This window comes from Eublepharis macularius, chromosome 1 (assembly GCF_028583425.1).
Source record: "Eublepharis macularius isolate TG4126 chromosome 1, MPM_Emac_v1.0, whole genome shotgun sequence".
NCBI lineage: Eukaryota > Metazoa > Chordata > Lepidosauria > Squamata > Eublepharidae > Eublepharis > Eublepharis macularius.
In genome coordinates, this window is record NC_072790.1 from 250,544,462 (window position 1) to 250,571,349 (window position 26,888).

Sequence of the window (26,888 nt, forward strand, 5' to 3'; positions counted from 1 at the left end):
GCTGTGAATCCCTACTCTGCCATGGACAGTTGCTGGCTGGTTTTGACTGAGTTGCAGACTCTCAGCCTACCTCGCAGGGTTATTGTGAGAATAAAATAGCGCCAAGGAGAATGATACAAGTCGCTTTGGGTCCCTATTGTGGAGAAAAGCAGGGTAAACTGAAGTATCTAAATAAATTATAACACACCCTTGTGTACATTTCCCTCTTTGATTGCCCTACCACGCTCACAGGCCTAGTAGCTGAAGGGGTATTTTTTTACAAAATCACTTGAGCGTCAGAAGGGAATCTTGGAAAACATCCACCTAGTGGAAATCTCGAATGGCAGAACTGGGTGGATCTGGTGTGTGGAGTTCAGACTATCACCGTATTGGGGGGGGGGGCAACAGGGCATCAAACACCTATCTTTTAACTATGAGAAAATATCCTGTTTAAAAACAAGCTCTCATTCATTGAGATGGATGCCGTTGCATCACAAATGAAAAACTCTCCCGTCAAGCAAATCTGTGCTCCACTTAGGATGATGGGCCCTTGCCCCACCAACACACACAAACGCACACACAACAGCTCAGACCAGTGTACTGTTGCGGTTAAATAGTAAAGAGTCCAGTAGCCCCGTTAAGACTAACCAACTTTATGGTAGCATAAGCTTTCGAGAACCACAGCTCTCTTTGTGAGATGCATCATCAAGCTTATGCTACAGATGCATCTGACGAAGAGAGCTGTGGTTCTCGAAAACTTATGCTACAGATGCATCTGACGAAGAGAGCTGTGGTTCTCGAAAGCTTATGCTACAGATGCATCTGACGAAGAGAGCTGTGGTTCTCGAAAGCTTATGCTACAGATGCATCTGACAAAGAGCGCTGTGGTTCTCGAAAGCTTATGCTACAGATGCATCTGACGAAGAGAGCTGTGGTTCTCAAAAGCTTATGCTACAGATGCAACTGACAAAGAAAGCTGTAGTTCTCGAAAGCTTATGCTACAGATGCATCTGACGAAGAGAGCTGTGGTTCTCGAAAGCTTATGCTACAATAAAGTTGGTTAGTCTTAAAGGTGCTACTGGACTCTTTACTATTTTGCGACTACAGACTAACACAGCTAACTCCTCTGCATCTGTTGTGGTTAGGATGTCACAAATTAGAGAAACCTCGGTTCAAATCCGATGAAGCAGCCTGGCTGACTTTGGACTAAACACCGTCTCTCAGCCAAACCTGGTTATCTCTTTATTTCTACCCTGCCTTTTTACAATTTATTTTTATTTATATTATTTATACACCTTTCTCACTGAGATTTAAGTTGGATTGCATAATATAAGTCAACTGGTCCCTCGGCTGAGACGTACAATAAACAATACAGTAAGTTAAGGTTTGCGAGCATTTGAAAGCAGCATAAATCTGATACAGAACTGAAAAATAATGCTGAAAGAAACATAAGCAAACTGATATAACCTTGAACGGCGCAGGACTCTCCAGTAGGAGCAGACTGACAACAACACACTGCACAAGAATACCGTCTACCGCCCTGTCATTTTGCCAACGCGTCTCTCTGAACCATTTCCTTGCAGCATAATCCTATTGCCTTCTAAAAAGCCCTCTTGAATAATTCAGTTTTGCATAGTTTGCAGAGGGCGAGGAGAGGGGGGGTGTTCCTGGCCTCTTCCGGCAGGCCATTCCTTAAGGTGGGGGGGGCACCAAAGAGAAGCCCTGTGTACGGGCAGTCGTTGATTTTGCCCAGGTGCAAGGTGGCACCTGCAGAAGGCCCTCTTCAGATAAGCAAAGCAAAGGAGAAAGGTTGTCCCATAGATATGAGCGACCAACCTCATATGTGACAGTCAAAACTTGAATTGAGCCCAGGTACTGAATTAATAATAATAGTAATAGTAAGAAGAAGAAGTCAGTGTTATTTATTCTCCCCACAATGCAGCTGGGGAGCTGGGCTGAGAGGAGTGGCTTCCCCAAGACCGCCTGCTGAGCTCATGGCAGTAGAGGGAGTCGAGCCAGCAGAGTGCTGATTCACAGCCCAACCACTTAACAACTCTGCTACAGCAGCTCTAGAGTAATAGCTGTTCTTATATACCAGTCTTCTAGACATATCAGTGCCACACTCAGAGCAGTGAACAAAGTCAGTGTTGTTATTATTCCCACAATGCAGCTGGGGAGCTGGGCTGAGAGGGGCATCCCGAAGGCTGCCTGCTGAGCTTATGGCAGTTGAGGAAGTTGAACCGGCAGAGTGCTGATTCACAACCCAACCACTTAACCACTATGCTATAGCAGCTCTCAATAATAACAGTGTGCTTATATACTGCTCTTCTTCATAGATTAGCGCCCCACTCAGAGAGGTGAACAAAGTCAGTGTTATCATTATCCCCACAATGCAGCTGGGGAGCTGGGGCTGAAAGGAGTGGCCTTACCCAAGGCCACCTGCTGAGCTCATGGCAGTAGAGGGATTTGAACCAGCAGCGTGCTGATTTATAGACCAGCCACTTAACCGCTATGCTACGGTAGACAATGGAGCAACTGGAGAATGGGAGTAATATGTATGCTCCACTTAGCTCCTAATAATAATTGAACTGAGGCATTCACCAACTGGAGTCATTCTCCTCCATTTCATCCTCACGGCAACCCTGTGAGGTAGGTTAGGGCACGTGGCATGTGTGAGTGGCCCAAGAGCACCTAGTGAGCTCCCATGGCAGAACAGGGATTTGAATCTGGGGCCTCCCAGATTCTAGGCTGACCCTCTAATCACTACACTGCAGTGGCCCTACCTTGCAAGGTTGTTGTGAGGATAAAACAGAGGAGGGGAGAACTACAAACGGTGCCTTGAGAGCTTTGAAGGAAGGGCAGGACAAAGATGGAAGGGCTGTCTGCGCTGATAAGGGGCGCCTCAGTTGCTTGAGTGATTTACTTATGAAATAGTAAAGAGTCCAGTAGCACCTTTAAGACTAACCAACTTTATTGTAGCATAAGCTTTCGAGAAAAACAACTCTCTTTGTCAGATGCATCGTTGTGGTTCTCGAGAGCTTATGCTACAATAAAGTTGGTTAGTGTTAAAGGTGCTACTGGACTCTTTACTATTTTGCAACTACAGACTTACACGGCTAACTCCTCTGGACCTACTTGTGAAAGTGTCTCTATGGGACACACTGTGCAGTCCAGGGGAAATGCAGGGTGTTGTGGCTGTAGTTGTTGGTTAGAGGGGCCAGCTGGGAAGGAAGGCGTGGCTCCCGGACGTTTAAGAGTTGCTTAGAGGAGAGAGAATTTCGCCAGCTGCAGCTTCTCTCCCCATTGCAAGCACTGGAGTGGGACAAGTGATATCAAACTTTAAGCTAGCTGGATGTGGTTACTTGGCAGGAGGCAGACGTCCTCTTCAGCCAGGTGTGGGTTAATGCTGCTAGTGATCCAACAGAGAGGAGCCCTGATGTGTGACAATAGTTTCTGGGGCCGAACCCTGGTGCCCTTCCCTACAACACACACACTCGCCTTGAGAGCCTGGACTTTTTGAATTGGTCTGTGGAAAGCAAAAGGGGATGGACATAAGGCTCCGCATAATAGCTGAGGGTGGAACCTCCATGTTTAGAGGCAGTGTATCTTTGACAGCCAGATGCTAGGGAACAAACCACTTTGGCTGATGGTTTATCTCCCACTAGCATCTTGCTTCTGAGCTTCCTAGGGGCACCAGACTGGGTGGCTGCCGGAAGCAGAGGGCCGAATAGAGCAAGGGTCAGTTCCACTGGAAGTAGTAACAAAAGAGGTCAGTACTGAGTTTAAATCCCATTCATTTCATTGGGACACAATTTGCTTCGTGGATTTGTGGATCTGATCCAGTGGGGCGAATCTTATGTTCTAAGACTGGATATTTGGCTGATCTCTATTTTCAGTTTCAATTATTTGTGGCTCTCAGATCCAAATCCAGAGCAGAAATCTATTTCCCTTCCCTGTTCTCATTTTTACCAGCCAGCTGTTGATCCAAACGTTTTTGTTACTCGCTGCTTACAAGGGCTGGGTTTGTGCAAATGGCTGCTCCCAAAGCAAACGCAGCCACCTCACATGTCTGGATAATTTGTTCTAGTGCCTCTGACCGTGTGCAAAGTGCTTGCATTTCCATGGTCTCTGAGTAAGTATAAAGAGGCTCCACAGCGCTAAATCAAGGCGGTGTCATTCTCAGAAGATCTTGACGCTCTTAAGAGCCTTGTTTTTTTTTCTGCAGTTAAACTTTCTGCAGGCACAAACTCAACCCCAGCCCTTCTTCCAGAGGCAAAGAATCTTTGCTAGATAGAAAAGATGGTTTTACCGTCTCGGCCAGGCCAGTTGGGCGCCCTTCTGCAATGCAAATAGCCAACAGCCAAGAGCATGGATCAGGGCCCTGAAGTACAACGAGGAAACCTGTCTCTTGCCTCATTCCTCAGAGGAGCATTCTCAGCTAAGGAGGACGGGCCCAGATTGCATGCTGCTTCCTGGGAACGGCTGCAAAGGGGAGAATCAGGCACAGCTTCAGCTGCACAGGAAAAAGTGTATTCTGTATTCTGATCGTACTGTGCCGCTTGCGAGCCCCTGGGCTCTGCAGCTCGGCCTGTGATTTCCAAAATGCAGTTCCCCAAAACCTTTACTCTGAAATGGCCCTTTGGCAAAAGAAGGCACACTCCATTTAAAGATCATTTCCCGTCAACCGCACGGCAACATTTGTTCTGGGTGATCTTGGGTTACCAGCCTCCAGGTGGTGGCTGGAGATCGCCCAGAATTACAACTGGTCTCCAGGAGACACAGACCAGTTCTCCTGGAGAAAATGCATGCTTTGGAGGGAGGACTCCATTACGTCATTATACCATTCTGAGGCCCCTCCCCTCCCCAAACTCCACCCTTTCCAGAGGCCACGCCAACAATCTCCAAGGATGTCCCAACCTGGACCTGGCAACCTGGGGGGCGGGGGGCAGGGGAGAGCTTTAGTTCTGAGTATAGCTGAACATGATGGTGTGGGCATTCGATTCCAGAATCCCATTAGGGCCAAACCAGACCTGCACGTGGAGTCCCATGTCCGTGTCTGGAGTTCCCAGCGATTTGTTAAAACTCAGTTCCCAGGTACGTCGCACATGCCTGAAAATTAAGTTTCACAAATTCACTAGGACCTCTGGACGGGAGCTTCCCAGCACACAACTGGTTTGGACTTTTGTCTGTTGCAGCCAAAAAAGGACACTGCTTCTGAAAGGGCATGTTTCGCAACAGTTCCCTGGTAGTGTTTTGGCAGGCACCCTGGGGATTGTCGTGGAGGGACACTTAAAGAGTATTTTGTTAGATAAACAGCTCATAAATCAGGATAAATTTCAGGGGATCTTCCGAGGCCTTCCACTAAGAGGCACAACTCATTGAAAAGGAACTGGACACAACTACCAAGCAGTCTTAACTATTTAACTGACACTTTAATAAGAGAATAACAAATTCTGTCCTGTGCATTAATGAACGCTGAAGGCACATGGAGCTGCCTTTATGTTGAATCAGTCCATCGCTCCATCAAGGTCAGTATTGCTTACCTAGACTGGCAGTCGCTCTCCCAGAATTCCAGCTGTTCTCCAGACAAGACTCATTTCCCTAGGAAATAAGCAGGGTAGACTTACAGGAAAATTAGGTTTTGGATAAGGAAAACAAGAAATAAAGAAGAAGGAACTGTAGAGATGGAAAATGAGTATAATACATGGTTTGTTGTTATTATCGCCGCTGATTTCTTACGAAGTTGTGCTTGATATCCCCTGATGTGATGTCTATGTGTATATGTATGTATTCTTTTTGAAATCAATAAAATAATTTTTTTAAAAGACAGATCTGTTCTCCTGCAGAAAATGGTTGCTTTGGAAGGGGCGGGATTTGGGGTCTCATTGAACCTTTTCCGTGTATTGGCTTCTCTGATAGCGTTGCCAACTGTGAGTTGGGGCATTCCTGGATATTTGGGGGTGGAGCCTAGGGAGGGCGGGGTTTGGGGGAGGGACCTCAGTGGGATATAATGCCATAAAGTGCCCATTAACATGCCACGTAAATGAGTTATGAGTTGTTTCAGGAAGATTTCATCTCTGTGCTCGACTTTATGCTTGTTTTCAAATTTTCTGCTGTTCTACCCTACTGAATCTGTTCACTGAGTGTCCTAACCGTGGTTCGTTACTATACTGGCTCACTGATTGCCCTATCTGTTGATTATTTATTTATTTTTATTTTATTTATTTATGTTCTTTATAGTCCACCTTTCTCACTGAGACTCCATTTCCATAAACAATGCCATAAGGTAAATAAATAAAAGTCTACAAAGACATAGGATTTGCAAGAATCCAATACAGAGTTGAAGAAATACTGAGACAGAACATTAAGCAATTCTAGGACTGGCATTAGACAACATGAAGCACAAGTAGCTCATAGGAGCTTATATTCAAAGTAACAGATAGTACGTACGGCAACATAGTGGAGAAAACTACGGTCATTAGTGAGGCATCTGCGACCCCCTCCCTACAATACAACCCTCATATCTGAGTAAAAAGCCTTTTTTGAATAATTCAATTGTGCAGCGTTTGCAGAAAGCCAGGAGAGCGGGCGTTCTTATACCGTATTTCACTGGTACTGTGTAATCTGCCTTGGATTTCAGTGAGAACGGAGGACAATAAATAAATATAAAAATAATTAATTTTCATGTACAAAGATTTCCACTTCCCTTATACAAGATGGTGGGGGTAGAAAGTGCCATCAAGTCATAGCCGACTTACGGCGACCCCTGCTGGGGTTTTCAAGGCAAGAGACTGGCAGAGGTGTTTTGCCATTGCCTGCCTCTGCATTCCAACCCTGGTCTTATTTGAAGGTTTACCATCCAATTACTAACCAAGGCTGGCCCTGCTTAGCTCCTGAGATCTGACCAGAACGGGCTTGCCTGGGCTTTCTAGGTCAAGTGCTGAGAACCCCGAGAATGATGGTTGTTGTGGGTTTTCCGGGCTGTATTGCCGTGGTCTTGGCATTGTAGTTCCTGACGTTTCGCCAGCAGATGTGGCTGGCATCTTCAGAGGTGACACTGTGACACTGAGAGATCCCTGTCTTTTGGTGCTACACCTCTGAAGATGCCAGCCACAGCTGCTGGCGAAACGTCAGGAACTACAATGCCAAGACCACGGCAATACAGCCCGGAAAACCCACAACAACCATCGTTCTCCGGCCGTGAAACCCTTCGACAATACAACCCCGAGAACCTTATCCAGCGGCCTCGCCGTCCGGGCCACAACTCCCTTCACTGTTTCCGCCACTTTTGGTGAAACAACTTATGATGTTATCCAAATACATTATCACCAAGCTGAGTTTGATTTTAATCCCGGCCCAGTGTCATCCCTTCTCCTTTCAGATAGTTTGAATGTAAGTTTTATGGAAGAAGCAAGCCTGAGTATCCTGTTTCATGATGCCGGATCCGAACAGCTCTTCATCGGAGGCCGCGAGCAACTGTGGATCCTAACTTTTAAGGACTCTGTGGTTACTCCAACACGGGTGAGAACCTGAGAGGCGGGAAAGAGAGATCTAGGCCTGTAGAGTCTGTTTACCTACAGGATTTGAGTCCAGTGGAACCATCGAGCAGAACCACAAGGGACAAAAGGCACAGGTTGGACACTTGTCAGCTTCCCTCAAGTTTGGATGGGAAATGTAGGCGTCCTGGTCTTGCAGCTTGGCTCTCCGACTGCTGCCCAATGGACTTTTCAACTGTCACTTGTCCAACATTCCGCCAAGCTGCCTACATTTCCCATCAAAACTTGAGGGAAGCGGACAAGTGTCCAACCTGTGCCTTTTGTCACTTGTGGTTCTGCTCTTAAAGATTTTGGGAAGAAGGAAGGTCTGACTCTGGAAAGATGACACTCAAACCCTGCTGTTCTACTGCAGACCAGTTCAGCTACCCACATAACTATGTTTAACGTAAAACACTGTCTACTTTTATGGTTAACTGGAAACCTATTACTGACTTTCTGCGTGAGACGAGGAAAAATGAACTGATGATCTGTGGTTTTGATTTTTAAGAAGATAAATTTGGGGAAAATAAATAGAAGGGGGGCAGTATTAAGAAGGTAAATTTTGGGGAGACATTAAAACTAAAAGTATGATGTTTGTTAAAATATGAGAGGTGTTGTAGAGGAAAATGGAAAATGAAATGTATTATTTTTATTTTCAATCTTTTTCTCTTTGTATTCTTTTTTTCTTTACTTTTTTCTTCTATTTCTCTGCCCTTTTTACTGAGCTTTTAATCTTGTTAATATTTTTTTTAAAAAATAATTACTTTAAAAAAACCCTATGTTCAACTGAAGGAGCAGTGAGAGAAGCAGGGGAAAGGGGAAGACTATTTTGGCCTCATACCCCCAAGGCAATTTCTCACTCTCAAGTCCTGCCTATGGGATTTTTTTTTTATTCAGCCCTTTGATGACTACTTCCAGTTGCATTAGCCCCATGTAAGTCCACTAATCAAAGTCAAATCAGTTTGAAACCAGTTCAGTGTAGACATGCCCTAGGCTACACCCTGGTGTACGCTGTCCGTCTCTCTCCTGCAGACATTTCCTCCACCAAATGACACTTTCGATGCAGATAGGAATGCCATTGCAAGAGTCTTTCTCTCCTGCAATCTTTAGCTGTTTTACATAGGGAATGGCAAACCCTAGCGGTTGTGAGGATGTGACAGGCATTCCCGTTTCCTCTTTTTTGTTCCAGATCCCACTGAGCGCTGAAGAAAAGGTGAAAGAGGACTGCAAGAAGAAGGCTGGAGTGGCCCAGGTGAGGCTGGGATGACCCTTATAAAGGGTTTGCAAAATTTCCGGATTTCAGAAGGCTCCTGGGGGGGGGGGGTGTTCCCCTTCATGGCTGCCTCTGGAGAGAGCTGCCAGCCCAATCTCAGCTGCACTGCAGCGCCACCAACGGACAGAATTTGGTACTTCAGTCAGTCGCCATTCACTCAGTGCTCTTGTGTTGTCTTGTAGGCGGATTGCCATAATTTCATCCAGGTGATCCAGAGGCTGAATGCTACAAACATCATAGTCTGTGGCACCAACGCCGCTTCACCCAAGTGCTGGCTTCTGGTGAGTCTTCAAATCACAGGAGGTCACCAGGTCTCGAGGCTGCAGTATTGTGGTTCTAGCAGGCAGGGGTGGATTGGCCATTAAAGACGCCAGTGGTCAGCCGATGTCCTGGGAGGCTGCCATCCTGCTGTGGCCATCATGCCCCCAAAAGAAAGGCTGGTGCAATCCGCCAACACCGTGAGCTGGAGGAGCAGGCAGGAGGCGCCCGGCTCAGCAAGGGATAGGCTCAGCCAGCCACACACCTTGGCCACACCAGTTCCTGCTCAGGGTTGGCCAGGCAGGCTCTCCCTCCCTCCCTCCTTTGGAAGTGGAGCCATTTCCAGGGCCATTTTCTCCCCCTAATCACCCCCTTGGGGGGAGGTACCAGCTAACCAACCCCTCCAACCTCTTGTTTTTCTCTCTTGGACATTTCTCCTTTGCTCCGTCTTCTATTACCTCATCAGCTCTTTCCCCCATACCAAGCCATCCCCCTATTAAAACTAGTTATTTTTCATTTGGAGCAGAGTTACTTAGTCAGAAGCATTCCCCCCCCCTCCCATCGTCCAGTAAATGAATCTTCAGGCAATCAGATTGTAGAAAGATAGAACATAACGTTTATTGAGGTAGATTCCATTTGTGGTAATATTTGGGAGCAGAAACAAAGAGTCCGCATCTAAAGAGTCACTTTCCCTATAAATACCACAGCCAGATAGTCCAGCAGCGAGGCTGCAAGTGGGTCTATGGATGAGGCCTTCATGAACTCTGAGAAATACATCCCTCCCCTTTTGAAGGCCATGAGGCTGATGTGGTTAAAAACATTTCACAGCAAGGTGCAGAGCGTTTTGCGTGTACATGCCAACCAAGTGAGGTTCTGAAGAAGCAAAGGAGCCTCCCAGAAGCATAACGTTGCCAAAGGCGACATAGCCAGAAAGAAACCATTGGGCAAGGATATGGATCTCAATCTGTGCCAACAAGCGGGGTTATTGATCTAGGTTGGGAAATTCCTGGAGATTTGGGGGTGGAGCCTGGGGAAGGTGGGGTTTGGGGAGGGACCTCAGCAGGGTATAAATGCCATAGATTCCTCCCTCCAAGGGAGCTGCTTTCTTCAGGGGAACTGATCTCTGTAGCCTGGAGTTGTAATCCCAAGAGACCTCCAGGCCCCATTTGCAGGTTGGCCACCCTAGCCACGAGGCATTCCCTTTCCTCGTCCTCTCTTTCCTCCTAGGACAACAACAACACCTATTTCGAAAGCCATTCACTCAAAGCCAGTGCAGAAAACATCATCCCAGCATTTCCATCTCAAGCCGCCGTGACCATTGCAGCAGGTAAGAAAAAGATGCTTTTTGGCACAAGCTAGTAATGGACACACGAAGCTGCCATATACTGAGCCAGACCCTTAGCCTAGAACACTCGACCTTGTCTTCTCAAACCGGCAGCAGCTGTCCAGGATCTCAGATGGCTGTTTTTTTGCATCACTTACTACCTGATCTTTTTATCTGGAGATGCCAGGAACCGAACCTGCGACCTTCTGTATGTAAAGCAGAGCCATATCTCCCTCCCCGCAGTGTTCCATCTGAGCAAAAAAGTTTCCTTTTAGCCAGGAAATCCTGGGAACTGTAGTCCTCTGGATCAGATTCACCCAATGAAAGTCCTTGGACAGAGGGGAGCTTTTATCCACATGGCATACAGTTAACTTCTGGGATTCCCACAACCACAACATAAGATGCTGGCAACAATCTTAGGTGGCCTTAATAGAGTTTCCACCAACTCAAGGATGAGAAACCGATGGATGGCTACTTAATTTCTTTTTAAAAATCATACAAACTCTTAGCCATAGCGTTGGAGCAGCTTCCCAAGTATTAACAAAATGATTTTTTGAAAGGAAAAAAATATACACAGGCAGAGAGTAGCAACATAGCTAAATGGAACCTCCATGCTCAGAGGCAGTATATCGCCCAGTACCAGGTGCTGGAGGAAAGCTACAGGGAGCAGTCATTTTATTATATTGTGCTTTCTGTAATCATCAGAAAACAAGAGGTTAGGGCTAGGAAGGAGACAGCAAAGTTCATTGTTGTGTGTTGACGTTTTGAAGCGGCAATGACTGACTCGTGCGTGCCCCTCCCCCCCACTAACATTTCAGAAGGCAACCTTTATTCCGCATTGTCCGGAAACAAGAGCACCATATGGAGGAGCTACGGAACCAAAAAGCTGATTAAGACTGAAGACAATTGGCTGACCAGTAAGGAAATACTGTCTAATACTGTCTATCGTCTTTCTCTTTTTTTCTGCAAGTAGTTTGGAGTAGACCCCTGCACGTTTAGACTCTTGAAAATGGCAAGTTTTCATTTTTTTAAAAAAAAGAAGAAATAAGTGTCCGGGGTCTGGGTCCCAGCCCCCAGACTTGGTAGGAGGGAACAGCAGGTCAGCCGGGCTGACGGGCAAACAGAGGGGGCAGCCAGCAGACAGCAGGTCAACTGGTCAGCCAGCTGACAGCAGGTCAACCGGTCTGACTGGCAGGCAGAGGGGGCAGCTGGGGGACAGCAGGTCAACCCCTCCCACAGGCAAATGGAGCCAGAACCTGCCGGTGCCAGGGGCAAGGGGCAAAAGCCCAGGGCCTCAGGAGGCAGGGGGAGACAGAGAGAGGCCAGCGAGTCCCACTCCCCTAGGGAGGGAAAGGGGGCTAGGCAAGGCGGAAGGGGGCAAGGGCAGAGGGATTGGGAGCCCAGCAGTCACCCACCCAAAGACCTTACCTGAGGAGGAGAAGCAGCAGCAGCCCCAACAACCCAAAGCCACGCCCCAGCTAGAAAATAGTAGCCGGGCCCAGGAGTTGCCAAAAGCCAAGCCACTCCAGGTGGGGCTATTGGAGGCACTCTGCAGGAAGCCCTGGGCAACCAGCCAAGGAGCCGCAGCTGGACCCACCTTCAGCCATCAGCTCTGCCAGGGAGGCTGGGCTGCTAGCCAGGGGACTGCAGCTGGACATGCCTTCAGCAATCAGCCAAGGCAGGGAGGCTGGGCAGCCAGAGAACAAGGCACAGCTGGTGCTGGTCAGTGGGGCCAGATCAGCTACCCCAGCTGCAACTGCTTGGTGCAGCCCAAGGCCAGGCTGGAAGAGGGGTGGGGCAGTAGAAGGAAGCCCTATAAAAGCTGGCTGGGAAGAGCCCTGTGGTGGTGGGTGTGAGTGAGGAGTGATGATGTGGAGTGAGAGCAGTAAGATGCAAGGGTGGAGGGTTGGAGGAGAGTTCTGGAAGGAGGAGACGAAGGAGGACGCAGAAGGTAAGCAGGCCAGGTTGAGCAGGCCAGCGAGTGGACTGAGAGGGAGTCTGGGTGAGGTATACCGCCCCTCCTTCCACAGAGCAGGGTCCTGCAGAATCCCTGGCCCCCCTGTGACGTCAGGAGCAGACCGCCCAGTGCCACGCCCAGCGGCAGCGGCGGCAAGCCCTGACAATAAGTTTCCCATCTTCCTGATTATGGTAGATTAAGTATCCAGAAAAGAGCTTGGAAGGGCGCACGATTTCCTGACATGATTAAAGCTAAGCTGATTGCGATGCTCGCCCTAATGAGGCAATTTTGCTGGTTACCTCTGATTTGCTTCTCTTCTGTTCCAGGAGCAGAATTTGTCAGTGCCGGCCTGCTGGCGGAGAAGAATAAAATAAACGATGAAATTTACTTCTTTTACAACGAGTTCAACCAGAGCGCTGGGCTAGACGATGAGCCTTATAAAGCTCAGCTCGGGCGTGTGTGCAAGGTACGGAAAGGGAGTGGGGCCTCTCTTTTTTTTGCCAAAAAGGAAGTCTTGACATAGTGTGCCGTTAGCCTGTGGAACTCACTGCCACAGGAAGGTAGTGAGGGTCACAAGCTTTGATGGCCTGAAAACGGGATTAGACGACTTCATGGAAGGATGTGTCTGCCGACATGGACTAAATGGAACCTCCACGTTCAGAGGCAGTGAACCTCTGAATGCCAGCTGTTGGGGATGTGACGTCAGGGAGAAGTTTTTTCCTTTGTTCCACTGGAACCCTCAGCCACCAAAGGTTCATGAACTGCAAAAAAAGAGAAAGAAATCCTGTGGTGCCCTTGCTGTCTGTCTGTCTGTCTCTCTCTAGGTGGACGATGGTGGTGGAAAAGGCTTCATGCCAGATGTATGGACCTCTTTCCTGAAGGCAAGGCTGGTCTGTGGAAATCCCAAAGATCCCAAGCGTTTTCATCGCCTCCGGGACGCCTTTCTCCTCGGGGAAGGCCGGACCCTCTATGGAGTCTTCTCCAATCTGTGGTGAGTCATGGCGAAGCCTCAAGAACTTAAAACCAGAAAGCTCCTGGCCTGAGGTTGGGAGCCTGTTGACCTGTAACCTGAAGATCTATCAGAGATCTCTGATTCCTCCTCAAGCAAGCAACGAGGTGAGCTGGCTTTCAAAAAACATTTCTAGGCTGTGTTCTTGGGGAATCTCATAAAAAAATTAATACAAAGTTTGCTATGAATGTAGGGGGTGCAATCAAGGCAATGAGAAACATTACAGTAAAATTTCAGCAATCTACAAAATACTAAAAGGGCCATTTATTTTCTTTTATTTACTCATGTACAGTGCAGTCCTATGGACACGCTACTGCAGTCTAAGTCCACTGACTTCAATGGGCTTAGACTGGAGTAACTCGCCATAGGATTGCACTGTTATACACCCTGCCTTTCTCCCCAATAAGGACCCAAAGTGGCTTACATCCTTCTCTTCTCCTCCGTTCTATCTTCACAACAACCCTGTGGGGTGGATTAGGCCGAGAGAGTGTGACTGGCTCGAAGGCACCCAGCAAGCTTCCATGGCAGAGTTCGAACTTGGGTCTCCCAGCCACTAGGCTATACCCGCTCTCAATCAAGTTAAAGTATAGGCAGAACAAAAATATCTTATTCTAGCACCTAAATCGCAAGAGTATATGCTGGGCAAAATTACTTCAGGTTTCCACAGCAGAGGGGCAACCACGGAGAAGGCTCCGTCCCTTATACTCCCCCCCACCCCAGTGTTGCCCAGAGCCACCCCAGGGAATGATTCCCTCCAGACTTTCACACCACCCAGTTCCAACCCGAGCAGCATATGAAAACAAACCTCATGACTTGCACGGCTCCAGTGATGACCTCCGGGGTGAGAAATCATATGATGTTCTCCTAGGTCCCCAGGATAATGGTCTTAACATCTGGGCCGGCTCCTATGAGTGGTGGAGGAGTATCCTAAATTATCTGTCCTCACTGTTTCCTGTAGAGGATGAATAGCCTGGACGTAGGGACCCTAAAGGACATGTGCCCAAAAAATCCAAAAGAAACCCAGCAGAACCCCCAGCAAGACAGATGGGAACAATCAGAGCACAGCATGCCCGGTACCCTTTTTTTCTGCCAAGTGGTGCATAGGACACCATGGTTGATGCTACAGACATGCTACATCAGTGTCTGACTGGCAGGCTACAGGAAGCTCCCTGATTGTGTTAGCAGTCAGACCCCTCCTCACGCTAAGAAGGCAGTTTATGGATGGAATATCATAAACACCCCTTCCTCATATATCGTGTCCAAGGCACTGCCTGGCCCAGAGCAGATGCCAGCCAACAGGAGCCTGGAAAACTACCAGAATGTGAGTCAGAACAGCTGATTGACTAACCAGTTTGGTGTAGTGGTTAAGAGTGTGGGACTCTAATCTGGAGAGCCGGGTTTGATTCCCTACTCCTCCACTTAAAGCCAGCTGGGTGACCTTGGGTCAGTCATGGCTCTCTCGGAGCTCTCTCAGCCCCACCCACCTCACAGAGTGATTGTTGTTGTGGGGATAATAATAACATACTTTGTAAACCGCTCTGAGTGGGCATTGAGTTGTCCTGAAGGGCAGTATATAAATCAAATGTTGTTGTTGTTGTTATTATTACATTTCTAACTCACCCTTCCCGCAAGCGGGCTCAGGGCGAGGTACAGCAGTTATAAAAATATAATACAAATATTAAAACAATTCATAAAACAACAATCCATCATAAAATCAACAAACAGATAATAACTGTCCCAAGATGGGGTCAATTCCAGATTCCTGCACATCAACATACAGGGGGAGGGAAGCGGACAGATAATGTACTGCAACCCATATGTGTTGTTGTTATTAACACTCCTCCATCCCTCAGAGAGAGACACATAACTTAAAACAAACAGGCTCCCAGGAAACTCCTGAGTTATCTTGTCAGTGCCCGATCTTGCTTCCCCTCACCCATCTACCCTAATCAAATCTATTCAGCAAACCTGGTGGCTTTTCCGTGTCCCGTGCTTAAAGGGTCATCAAACACCTTTTCACCTATAGTCTACCTCAGATAGGAACTATCAAACCTCTTCCAACTTATTGTCCAACTTCCGGACAACCCATTAAGCCCTTGTTTTGGGGGCAAAGATGTCAGCTTGCCCAGAGAACATTTCACCCTGTAACTGGACTCCTCAGCCATGTGTGGTGTGTATGTTTTGGGATCCACCATAGACCCCCAAAGCCGTTTGGGCTTCTTCTCATTTCATAAAACACTGGTTGTTTTGCAGCTGCCTCCATGAACCTCTTGTCTGTATTTGAGAGTTCTCTAAGGGAATAATCCCTGTAAACATTGGTGGATATTCCTAGTTACCCCCTCTCGCTTGCCTCCTTAATGCTAATTCCCCCAACCAATTAAGGAGACCTCCTATTTGGGTAGCAATTGGCCAGGCCTGGCATAAATATGGGGACCCCAGCCTTCTTTTCTTGATAAACTGATTCCTTTTGCCTTTCCACAGGGGTAAAACAGCTGTTTGTAAGTATTCCATGAATGAAATCAGTTCTGCTTTCAAGACTTCTAAGTTCAAGGGCTTTACCGGTTCCATTCCCGCTACCAGACCTGGCACGGTAAGGTTCCTTCGTCTGGATTTGGGCAAGAGAGAATTAATCACCTGCTAATTTGCAAAGTGGGCATGAACAAATTCCCTCCCCTTGCACATTTCATTCCAGAAATTTATTTGCCCTGCACTATTGCTCTGTTCCTCCTTAATTCCAGTTTAACTAAAATTAATTCTAGGGATTGCATCCCACAGAGCAGCTAACACAAGCATTCTCCTGTGATGAATGGAGCTTCCTCCGATCTTATAAGATCTCAGAGTCTCTCTACACGAGGTGACTCGGTACGTGTTGGTCAAGTGTAGGGAGACACAAGGTTCGCCGGGAAGTATAGTTTTAAAAGACAGAGCTGGTAGAGATCGCTCCTCAGAGGGTTTGTCAGTTTCATCTTCAGCTCCTGGAAGGCTCTGTCAATTTCACCCCGCCAGTCTAAAACTGTGGAATTGCAACCAGAGGGCAGTAAGGAATGGAAATGGGTCGGAGCTGCCTTCCAGAGCTGGGCTTGAACCTGGAGATGTTATAAGGGGCTGAAGTTTCCCTTATGGCATTTCTCAGCCCCTTCACACAGCTCCAATGCATAGCAAAGCCTTTGCCCTGCCACCAGCTCTGTCTTTTTAAACTACCCTTCTCAGCTAACATTGCATCTCCCAACACATGTTCTTCACATGTCAGATATCTCATGTAGAAAGACTCTCAGAAGCTAAGCAGGGTTGGCCTTGGTTAGTAATTGGATGGGAGACCTCTAACGAAGACCAAGGTTGCAGACGCAGGCAATGGCAAACCGCCTCTGTTAGTCTCTTGCCATGAAAACCCCACCAGAGGTTGCCATAAGTCAGCTGTGACTTGAGGGCACTCTCCACCAACAGCACCTTAAAGACCAATAACATTTTCCAGGGTATGAGCTTTTGTGAGTCAAACACATGTGACAGAGCAAGCATGGATTCATAAAAGCTTAAACCTTAGAAAAATTGGTTGGTCTTTTAAGGTGCTACGGGACTCAAACTTTGTTCTACTACTGCAGCCTACCATGGCTGCCCACCTGAAACTATTCCCTGATGCAAAAGAGACTATAAAGACAAAATGAAGATGTGGGGGGTCTTGTATTCCCCTCCACTTCACTTTCAGGTGAACAAGTGGCTGAGGGAAGGTAATTTTGAGCTGTACGGGGAGGAAACCAGTGAGTAAAAGAGTTCATCGAGCTTTCTCTATTGCCCTTCATAGCTGCAGGCTGCCAAAGAACTGCTTTGGGTTATGTATTTATTTGCTTGTTTAATGCTATTTATAACCCACATACTTTATAGTCCACCTTTCTCACTGAGACTCAAGGTCGATTATTATTATTTATTACATTCCTAACCCACCCTTCCCACAAGCGGGCTCAGGGTGAGGTACAGCAGTTATAAAATACAATACTAATATTAAACAACAGTTCATAAAAACAACAGTTCAAATCATAAAATCCACAGATAATAACTGTCCCAAGACAGAGTCAATTCCAGGTTCCTGCCCCTCAACATACAGGGGGAGGGAAGCGGACAGATAGCGTACTGCGACCCATACATGGGTCAGCTAACGAAGGGCCACTACACGGCCCCATGCTGTACCCATACGTCGGGCAGCCAGCCAGTGGACACTGTATAGCCCCACACTTGGTGGGAGGCTCAGGAAGGATCTCATGCTGGCCTCGACCATATGCCTGGCGGAACATTTTGCATTGTGTAAATCAGCGTAGTCAGTAGGAGGGGAAATCCATTAAACAATGCCACAAGATCTGGATTGTAGAAATCTGAAGCCAAGCAGAAATCAGCCGAAATAAAGCGTAAACATTTATATGATTTTCCTGCTTATCAGTCTGTAAAAAATACATTGTTGTTTTAGTGAGACTTCCTATAGAAAACCTTTCAAGTTACACCCTGCCCGTAATGCATCAGAAATCAAGTATCTTCCCTGATCTTTTTCATATATTTCTGGCCGTATCTGTGACAGGAGGGGATTCGAACCTGTACCTTTTTTGGCTCAAGGGCATCGCTCTATTCTTTATACTCTGGCGCTGTCTTAGCATTTCCCATTGCTGAATTTGTACAATCATGGTACAATTTCTAATATTTCGTTAGCATGCGCACTGCCTTGACTTATCCTTGTCTGCTTTCTCTTCTCCACTACAGTGTGTGGCAACATCTTCCCAAATTCCCAGAACCACTCTGACCATCATTAAAGACTACCCAGAAATCGAGACCGTCATCTACCCAGAAGGGCGGCGTCCCCTCTACATTCTCGAGAATAATGAGTCCTACACCCGAGTTGTGGCAGACAGGGTGCGAGATGCCAGCAACGCCACTCGTGTTGTCCTATTCCTTGGGACAGGTGAGCTCAACCTCCCAGGGAGCCATGGAGGAACGTCACTGCTCCTTCCCAATTCTAGGTCACCGATTAATAAATTAAATAGCACCAGTCCCAGCACCAATCCTAGTGGAAGCTCAGGACTGCTCATTTCCTCTCCATAGCAAGAACTATTCACTTTCTTCTACTCTCTCCTTCCTGTCATTTAATCACCTTCTAGTTATGATTGCTAAGTTTACTCACAGATCCAGAGGAATTAGCCGTATTAGTCTGTAGTTGCAAAATAGTAAAGAGCGGGGGGGAGGGGTGTTCTGGGAAAAGAGGTGGCGGAACTCTCAAGAGGGAAATGAGGAAGAAACACACGGGATTCTTTGAAATAATATTCTTTTCAAACACTATTGCCAAATATCACATGCATCTGATGAAGAGAGCTGTGGTTCTCGAAAGCTTATGCTACAATAAAGTTGGTTGGTCTTAAAGGTGCTACTGGACTCTTTACTAAGTTTACTTAGGAGACTTGGGTGAAGGCCTTTGTCAAAAGTCTAAGCACTGGGCAGGGGGGTGGACTAGATGGTCTATAAGCCCCTTCCAGCTCTACGAGTCTAAGATTCTATGATATAAGATGGTTGCCAGCCCCCAGGTTGGGCCTGGAGATATCCCTGAATGACAGTTGATTTCCAGGTGACAGATCTCGGTACCCCTGGAGAAAATGGCTGCTGAGGTCGCTCCCCTCTGCAAACCCCCAAATCTCAAGGAATTTTTCCAATCCCTATCTCATCAGCTGACTGCTCTCTTAAGAGTAGCCGCTGCGTGCCCGTGCTTGGTTGGAGAGAGAGCATCAGGAGGTGGTCTGAGAATCCTGGAGCACTCAGCTGGCAGCTTTTTTTCTGGATCTGGCCCTTGAGGCAATTTGATTTAGGACCAGGCAGCTCTTATTACATTCACATCTGGATTTGCCTGCAGTTTCATGCAGGGGGGAGGGGCAGGGGAGGAATGGAGACTTGTGCATCGCGAGGATTAAAGAAATCTTTTGATCTAGGGTTGTCGAGAGAGATGTTAGGGCTTTTGTGGCATCTCCAGGGCGAGATTGCAGGGTGGATTAGCCAGAAGCAGTGGGGCAGGCTATTAGATTTACCCTGTGTCCATCATGTTGGAGGAGGAGGATTCAGCGCTGTCCCTCTCCTCAGGTTTCAGAGGGGGACAAACCAAAGAGTTAGCAAGATAGAGAGGTCACGGCACTCTGTTTACTGCTCTGACTATCCTTTGATATGTAGCTTGCTATTCTCAGGATTTCCTCCTCCTGACTTCTTCCCTCTCCCCCCTTCTCTTCCTGGCTTTGATCCAGGCAACACCTCTCTCTTTCTCCTCCCTCCATCTTGGCAGCATGAATGCAGGTCTTGTCCTGGCATCCATGGCCATCCTTAGACTAGATAGGTAATTAGGATCTCTCACCTCCTTTCCTATCAGAGTATGGAGTTCCTACAATAAAGAACTCTTATTTCTTTTCTAAATATAAGCAAGTGTATGCTTTTATTTTCTCTCCTGCACACACACCAGCCAGCAGAACCAGCTCACAACCACCTATAATCATGCTTCCTATGCCAAACGATAGACTCTGCTAATGGCCCACACACGGAATTCTTTAATTAGGTTTCTGGGGCCTACATACAATTTATTTATCACATCAGCTACTGAAGCTACCAGAGTATGTTCTCTGATAGTCATGCACCACTTGGCTCTGATCAACCGTCGTGACCTATTAGGTTCCACCCCGAGTCTCACTTGAAGACCTGGTGGGATTTTGCATGGATGTAGCTGTACATATCTCTAATATGCTGTACCTGAAAGAATTGTTCTTCTTAAGTGTGATGTCTATACTGCTAGCCGATACCACTTTTGTTATAGAGCATGACTACTCAGGAGAAAGTGTGTTTGTGGGGCACAGAAAAAAGCTTGTTACCGTTTTTATCCTGCTGGTTAAATGGAAAACTGGCTCCCCAGAGGGGGCAGAAATGGACAAGTTAACAAGGAAATTGAAAGAACAAGAAGAATTGGACTATACATCAAGCTGGGAAAAATTTAAGAAATATGTGGAGAAAAAGTGGGACATGAAGGGGAAACTGTGGTCTTTGGATAATTAAAGGGGAGACAGAAACTTACTTAAGGTCCAAAAGGGGTATATTTTACTGTATCTTATTGGATTAGTATAGAGTTATAGTATCATAGTATTAAAAAGTTAAGAGTGAGATAGTATATTTATAGGGGAGTATAAGTTTGAGTAATAAGGTTGAATAGGTTATAGGGAGTATATGTGAAATATAGATAATAGGTATTTAAGGAATAGTATGTTACACATATATATGTATCTTTTTTTAGTTAGTATATGTACTTATTATATACTTATATAATCTTTATATTTTTAATTAAGATAAGTAGTATATTAAGTGTAGATAGTTAAGATAAGTAAATAGATTAGATTAGTATGTATAATATAGATATACATTATAGACTTTAAGAATTTACATGATATACTTTTTAGCTTAAGTTGGGTATGGAAAACTGCTGGGAGTCACCAGAAAAGGGGGGGGGATGGGGAAAATATTATGGGGTAGAAAATGATAATGATTCTTATGTGTATGTTTGTGAACCCATCCAATAAAAAAAAAATTTAAAAAAAAACTGGCTCCCCAAAGGGGATGATGCAAATCTCATACAACCAGAGGAGTTAGCCGTGTTGTCTGTAGTAGCAAAATCGAAGAGTCCAGTAGCACCTAAGACTAACCAACTTTACTGTAGAATAAGCTTTCGATAATCACAATTCTCTTCGTCAGATGCGTGGCGGGTAAGAAGAAACTGGTCAGATATATAGGCCTATATATCTGACCAGTTTCTTCTTACCCAGTAAAGTTGGTTAGTCTTAAAGGTGCTACTGGACTCTTTTCAATCTCATACAAGTGTCAATTGAAGTTAAATAGCAAAAAAAAAAAAATCTCAAGCTGAGCTGAAGATGGACACGATGGAGAGAGTTGCTTGGCTACCTGTAACTTCCTTCTAGTGAGCTGGTTGGCACCTGGAGGCACTTCCAACCCTCAGACTGCGGTTGTCAACCTCCAGGTAGGGCCTGGCGATCTTGCAGAATTGCAACTGGTCTCCAGACTACAGAAATCAGTTCTCCTGGAGGAAATGACAGCTTGGTGTAGCGGTTAAGAGCGGTGGGACTCTAATCTGGAGAGCCAGGTTTGATTCCCCACTCCTCCGCTTGCAGCCAGGTGGATGACCTTGGGTCAGTCACAGCTCTCTCAGAGCTCTCTCAGCCCTACCCACCTCACAGGGTGTTTTGTTGTGGGGATAATAATGGCATACTTTGTAAACCGCTCTGAGAGGGCATTAAGTTGTCCTGAAGGGCAGTATATAAATCGAATGTTGTTGTTTGTTGTTTGTTGTTATTATTCAGAGGATGGATTCTATGGCATCACATCCATGCTGAGTTCCTTTCCCAAACTTGACACTTCCCAGGTTCCACCCCCAAATCTCCAGGAATTTCCCAGCCCAGAGTTAGCAACTGCACCCCAGACTACTGCACCCCAGCGAAGTTGGCCATCTCATTGTGACTTCTTCTATCTTTCTGGCAGATCAAGGGAAGATCCATAAGGTGCTTCAAAACGGAGAGCAGACGGTGGTCATTGCAGAGCTCAGCCCCTTCAAAAACGAAGCACCTGTCTCCTCCATGGTCTTGGATGCCACTATGGTAAGAAGCGTCCTAGCCAGGTACAGGCACCTCCATTCCTTCCTAGGGCCAGGTGAAAATTTCCAGGGCCGACTTGCTGTCTGGTCTGAGCAGCCACTGCTGTCATGTTCATTTGCTACCTTGGTCCGGCCTCCTTGATCTTGGTCTTGCCTCTTCTCTGGAGCAGGGCCTGACATCTCCCAAGTTCTGCGATCACCTTTTCCCTTCTTCATACCTGAAGAAGAGAGCTCTGACTCTCAAAAGCTTACCCTCTGAAAATCTTGTTGGTCTTTAAGGTACCCCTCTGGACTCAAACCCTTCTGTTCGCCTTTTCCCTAAGCTTTCTTTCCCAACTGAGAATGGTCTTGTACACCATCAAGAAGGGCACCCTCATTTCCACTCTCTTGATGGGTTCCAAAATACGTAACTGTTCCTCGGCTCCTTTTCCTCCTTAGCTATAACCTGGCTTCTCTCCGGCAGGGTCACCTGTACGTAAGCACTGAATTCGAGGTGGTGCGCCTATCACTGGCAGATTGCGACCACTACAAAGACACCTGCTGGAACTGCGTCCTGGCCCGTGACCCGTATTGTGGGTGGGATCCAAACGGCCAGACTTGTTCGGCTGTCTCTCAGTCCGGAAACTACAGTGGCAGGTATGCTGAGAAAGGGAAGGCAGTGGCAGGGCTGAACTAGGGGACAACTTGTTGCTTGACCCAGCAGTGCCCTGGCAGTGTGGCGACTGGTCTCCATGTGCATGCTGATCTTGGGACTGCCTGGCACCTAGTCCCTGCTATTGTGTTACCACACGTGCTTGAAATCTGCAGCATCACAGAAAGACCTAGGAAGCCAGCTCTGTCATTCTAACAAGCAGTAAATTCATTATATAGGGACATAGATCCAGAGGAGTTAGCTGTGTTAGTCTGTAGTTGCAAAATAGTAAAGAGTCCAGTAGCACCTTTAAGACTAACCAACTTTATTGTAGCATAAGCTTTCGAGAACCACAGCTCTCTTTGTCAGATGTTGCATCTGATGAAGAGAGCTGTGGCTCTCGAAAGCTTATGCTACAATAAAGTTGGTTAGTCTTAAAGGTGCTACTGGATTCTTTACTATAATAGAGAGGGGCTTTCAAGTGAGAAAAAATCTATAGCATAGCCTGAAACAGCGTCTTCTATCCTCACTCTAGGAACGGAAATTTGGTTTACTAACAGACTGCTCTTGCAAAGGCACAATTCTCAAGACTCTTGTGTGTGTGTGTGTGTGTGTGTGTGCGCGCGCAGCACATGAAACTTGTAAAAACAAAACAAAAAACACCAAAAAACAAAAAAGAAGCGTATGCAGGAAGCCTCTCTCTTTAAATGTATAAAAACAATCTGTTAACTGGAGAATTTGGTGGGAACTGGTGCAGGCAAACTCACCTTGGGTCTTGAGATGCAAAAGAGAAAGGAAATCTTAAAAATATTTTTAAAATAAATAAATGAAGTTGAATCTGGGGGTTACAAGAACGGGCGAGAAGCAAGCAGAACCCAGAATACGGAAAGTTGGTTGCTGACTTCAGGGGCTGCCTTTGTTTTGTAAGACATTGATCTCTGCCTGTCGCCCACGACCAAGAGCCTCTCATTTTGTTCTCTCCCCCCTGCCCTCCTGTGCCTTTTCCTCCAACAGCTTGCTTCAGAGCCTGGCTCTGCAGTCCACAGATGTGTGCAAAGGTGTTGAAGGTAAGCGTCCACTTCCCTGGTATACGGCCCAGTGGCTTTGTAAGGCAAGGAGATCTCCGGGCTGAAAACAAGCTGGTAGCTTGAAGAAAGCACACGTGCTGCTGCAGAGCTGGTACAGGAGCCTTATGGCAGAATTCGCACCTGCCTCTCGACAGCCCTTCCTTTGCTGTTGGGCTGCTGCACGTGTGCAAAGAGAAAGGCGGGTTTCTGAATGGATAGGAGGGGCATGCAGGAAGGGCAATTTGCAGTTGCATTTCACCCTTCCTGGGCTTCACAGCCATGCGAGGTTTTGGCCTCGGAGGCAAAGTTACAAATCCCATCTCTGCCACAAACTCTCCGGGACTAGGAGTAGCCCAAGGCAGTCCTTAGATTAAGCCCCTCAACTGCATTACGGGAATAATAACACTGGCCTGTCTTACAAGGCTGCCGTGAAGTGCTTTGAAATTCAAAAGCACTATATAAGCATTATTCGCCAATAATTCATCATCATCAACTAGGACTGCTAAAACCATCTTCCTCAGCCGGGAGATAATTTCAATTCAGGCTCAGCTCAACGTAAGGACTGCAGATTAATTATACTGAAACGTTGGTTTCATAGAGGCCCCGCGTTCTCCCCGTGCCATATGAGTCATATTTCCCAGCATTCCTGCAGATAGCTGGGATGTCTCTCTAGCAGTCACTCCACTCCTTCCTTCTTTGACGAGTTCTCCATTGAGCCAACCTGTGCTCCTCGCAGACACACATCATCTCCGGGATTGGCTTCTATAAAAAAACAACGAGCAAGCAAATACATTCGGAAAGCTGCCGCCGAGGGAGGGAGAGCTCCTGCTTTTCTCCCAAGCTTTTTCCCGCAGGCAAAAACATTGAGGAGGAGAGAGATTTCCCTATTGCTGCTGCTCCACATGGAGGTATTGTCGTGTGCCCGTGAAGCAGAAAGAGGAAACCTCTCCTTCCCTGTACAGGGAAAAAAGCTTGGGAGAAAAGCAGTTGGTTGTTGTGGGTTTTCCGGGCTGTATTGCCGTGGTCTTGGCATTGTAGTTCCTGACGTTTCGCCAGCAGCTGTGGCTGGCATCTTCAGAGGTGTAGCACTGTGACACGGAGAGATCTCGGTCTTTTGGTGCTACACCTCTGAAGATGCCAGCCACAGCTGCTGGCGAAACGTCAGGAACTACAATGCCAAGACCACGGCAATACAGCCCGGAAAACCCACAACAACCATCGTTCTCCGGCCGTGAAAGCCTTCGACAATACACAGAAAAGCAGTTCTTCCTCCCCTGGTGGCAGCCTTCCAAGCCCATTTGCACTCTCGGTTTTTTTAAAATAGATTCCGAACCCCAAGCTGACATGTGTCTGCACGAAGCACAGATTGGCTCCATGGAGAACTCGTAAAAGAAGTAATGTGTAGAGTGACTGTAAGTCTGCTCTTGATAGTAAGATACCTATTCATTCACTGAAGCAAGATATATCCATGGATAGCAGTGGGATGACTTTCCTAAAGGATTCGATACTTTTTTTTTTTTTGCAGGATAGATCATATAATCGTAGAGTGGGAAGGGGCCAACCCCCTGCCCAATGCTGCTATTAACTAAGGGTCAAACCACATGAGACGAAATACACTCGAATTACACGCAAATACACTTGAATTACAAAACACACTCAAATTACCCATGTAATTCGAGTGTGTTTTGTCTCATGTGGTTTGACCCTAAACTGAACCTCTGTATATGAGCTACTAGATGGCTGCCACTTCCATGTCCTCCTTACAACCTTCCAGGGAGAGACCAAGATGGGTAGCTGTGTTAGCCTGTCTGCGAGCAGTAGAAAAGAGCAACAGACCAATAGTACCTATAAGACGAACAAAATTTGTGGTCGGGTAGGAGCTTTTGTGAGTCACAGCTCATTCTAGCTGTATTTGAAGAAGTGAGCTGTGACTCATGAAAGCTCCTACCCGACCACAAATTTTGTTCGTCTTATAGGAGCTACTGGACTGTTGCTCTTTCCTTCCTGGGAGGAGGGTATCTAGCTAGCAACAAGCAGCTCGATTCGATGGACTAGACAAAGTATCAGCTATCTAAAAACGATTTCTCCTCTCTTGTCTCTCTCTCTCTCTCTCTTTTTCAAAATTCTAAACTCTACAGAAAAAAAAGTCCAGGAGGCTCTCAAGAAAGTGAGCGTGGACCCCAGCAGCTATATCTATTTGCCGTGCCCTCTGCGATCTCACCACGCTAACTACACTTGGGTCAAGGATGACTCCGAGGAGTATTCGTGTTCCATGGATGGGGAATCCTGCACTCTTCGTTTCGGGGAGAGCACCCCCATGGAAAAGGGCATCTTCAAATGCACGGCCAAGGAAGAAGGCTACCGAGAGGAAATCACTGCTTATGAGGTCACATTCAACAGCGGCCAGATCCCAGAGGTCTCCTTGGTGGTGGTAGCCACAGGAGTCTTATTCCTGGCCATAACAATTCTCCTCTTATAGTCCAGACTCGTGGGTAGGAGCAGATTTTGTCACACTGCCAGCTGATCTGTTATTCTTTCTTTCCCTTTTAAATAATAATTCAGGCGACCCCTGATAACCTCTCTGCCCAAGTCGTGTTTGGCTTTGGGCTGTCTGTGCTCAGCTCAAATCAACTTTCTTGTAGCTCTCTAATCTTGAAAGCTCCAGCTACAAACTTTCTTCTCTAAGACCACCATTACATCCCACTGTTCTGTCCCTTCCTGAATGACTTGAACATCAACGGCTTTGCAGCTAGATTAAGGAAGGCAAAGGAATCGTTTGTTCTGGATTAAATCCCGGCAAGGCTCCTGGGAGGGATGCGCTTACCCAGGACACCCAGATTTTTGGAGACGGTTAAATGTGACACACCCGCCCAAAGCAATTTAGTCTGCCCGTAACGGTCCGATCAAATTCATTCAAGATTTGGCAAAAAACCAAACGCTGCTTTTCACAGTTTTGCGTAAGTGTTTCAAACTGTAAAAGAACTGCAGTTCGCACAACTCAGTGTTTACAGCTCTCCTTTTGGATCATGTATATGATGCCTGAATGCATGTACTCGGTATCTCCCAAACCCTTACTGCTAGCTGAAACCATCTCTGTTATGGAGCCAGAACTACCTTGTCAAGTTACGTGGGAGAGCACTTCTGGCTACTGGATCATTCTCTAAAGGGCAGTATGAACCAAATCCCTGCCTTA

General features: G+C 46.8%; 1 protein-coding gene across 1 annotated transcript in view; it reads left to right on the forward strand.

The window, feature by feature from the left end:
- Positions 1–26,174, forward strand: part of LOC129325727 (semaphorin-7A-like) — a 39,978-nt gene extending 13,804 nt beyond the window's left edge. The window contains exons 5-18 of the mRNA XM_054973586.1: positions 4,986–5,073; positions 7,361–7,500; positions 8,704–8,766; positions 8,970–9,068; positions 10,273–10,372; positions 11,188–11,286; positions 12,653–12,792; positions 13,151–13,317; positions 15,817–15,925; positions 18,079–18,277; positions 21,886–22,001; positions 22,461–22,633; positions 23,643–23,695; positions 25,834–26,174. Coding sequence (XP_054829561.1) covers positions 4,986–5,073; positions 7,361–7,500; positions 8,704–8,766; positions 8,970–9,068; positions 10,273–10,372; positions 11,188–11,286; positions 12,653–12,792; positions 13,151–13,317; positions 15,817–15,925; positions 18,079–18,277; positions 21,886–22,001; positions 22,461–22,633; positions 23,643–23,695; positions 25,834–26,174 — 1,887 coding nt within the window. The remainder of the gene's footprint in view (positions 1–4,985; positions 5,074–7,360; positions 7,501–8,703; positions 8,767–8,969; positions 9,069–10,272; positions 10,373–11,187; positions 11,287–12,652; positions 12,793–13,150; positions 13,318–15,816; positions 15,926–18,078; positions 18,278–21,885; positions 22,002–22,460; positions 22,634–23,642; positions 23,696–25,833) is intronic.
- Positions 26,175–26,888: the final 714 nt, after the last annotated feature.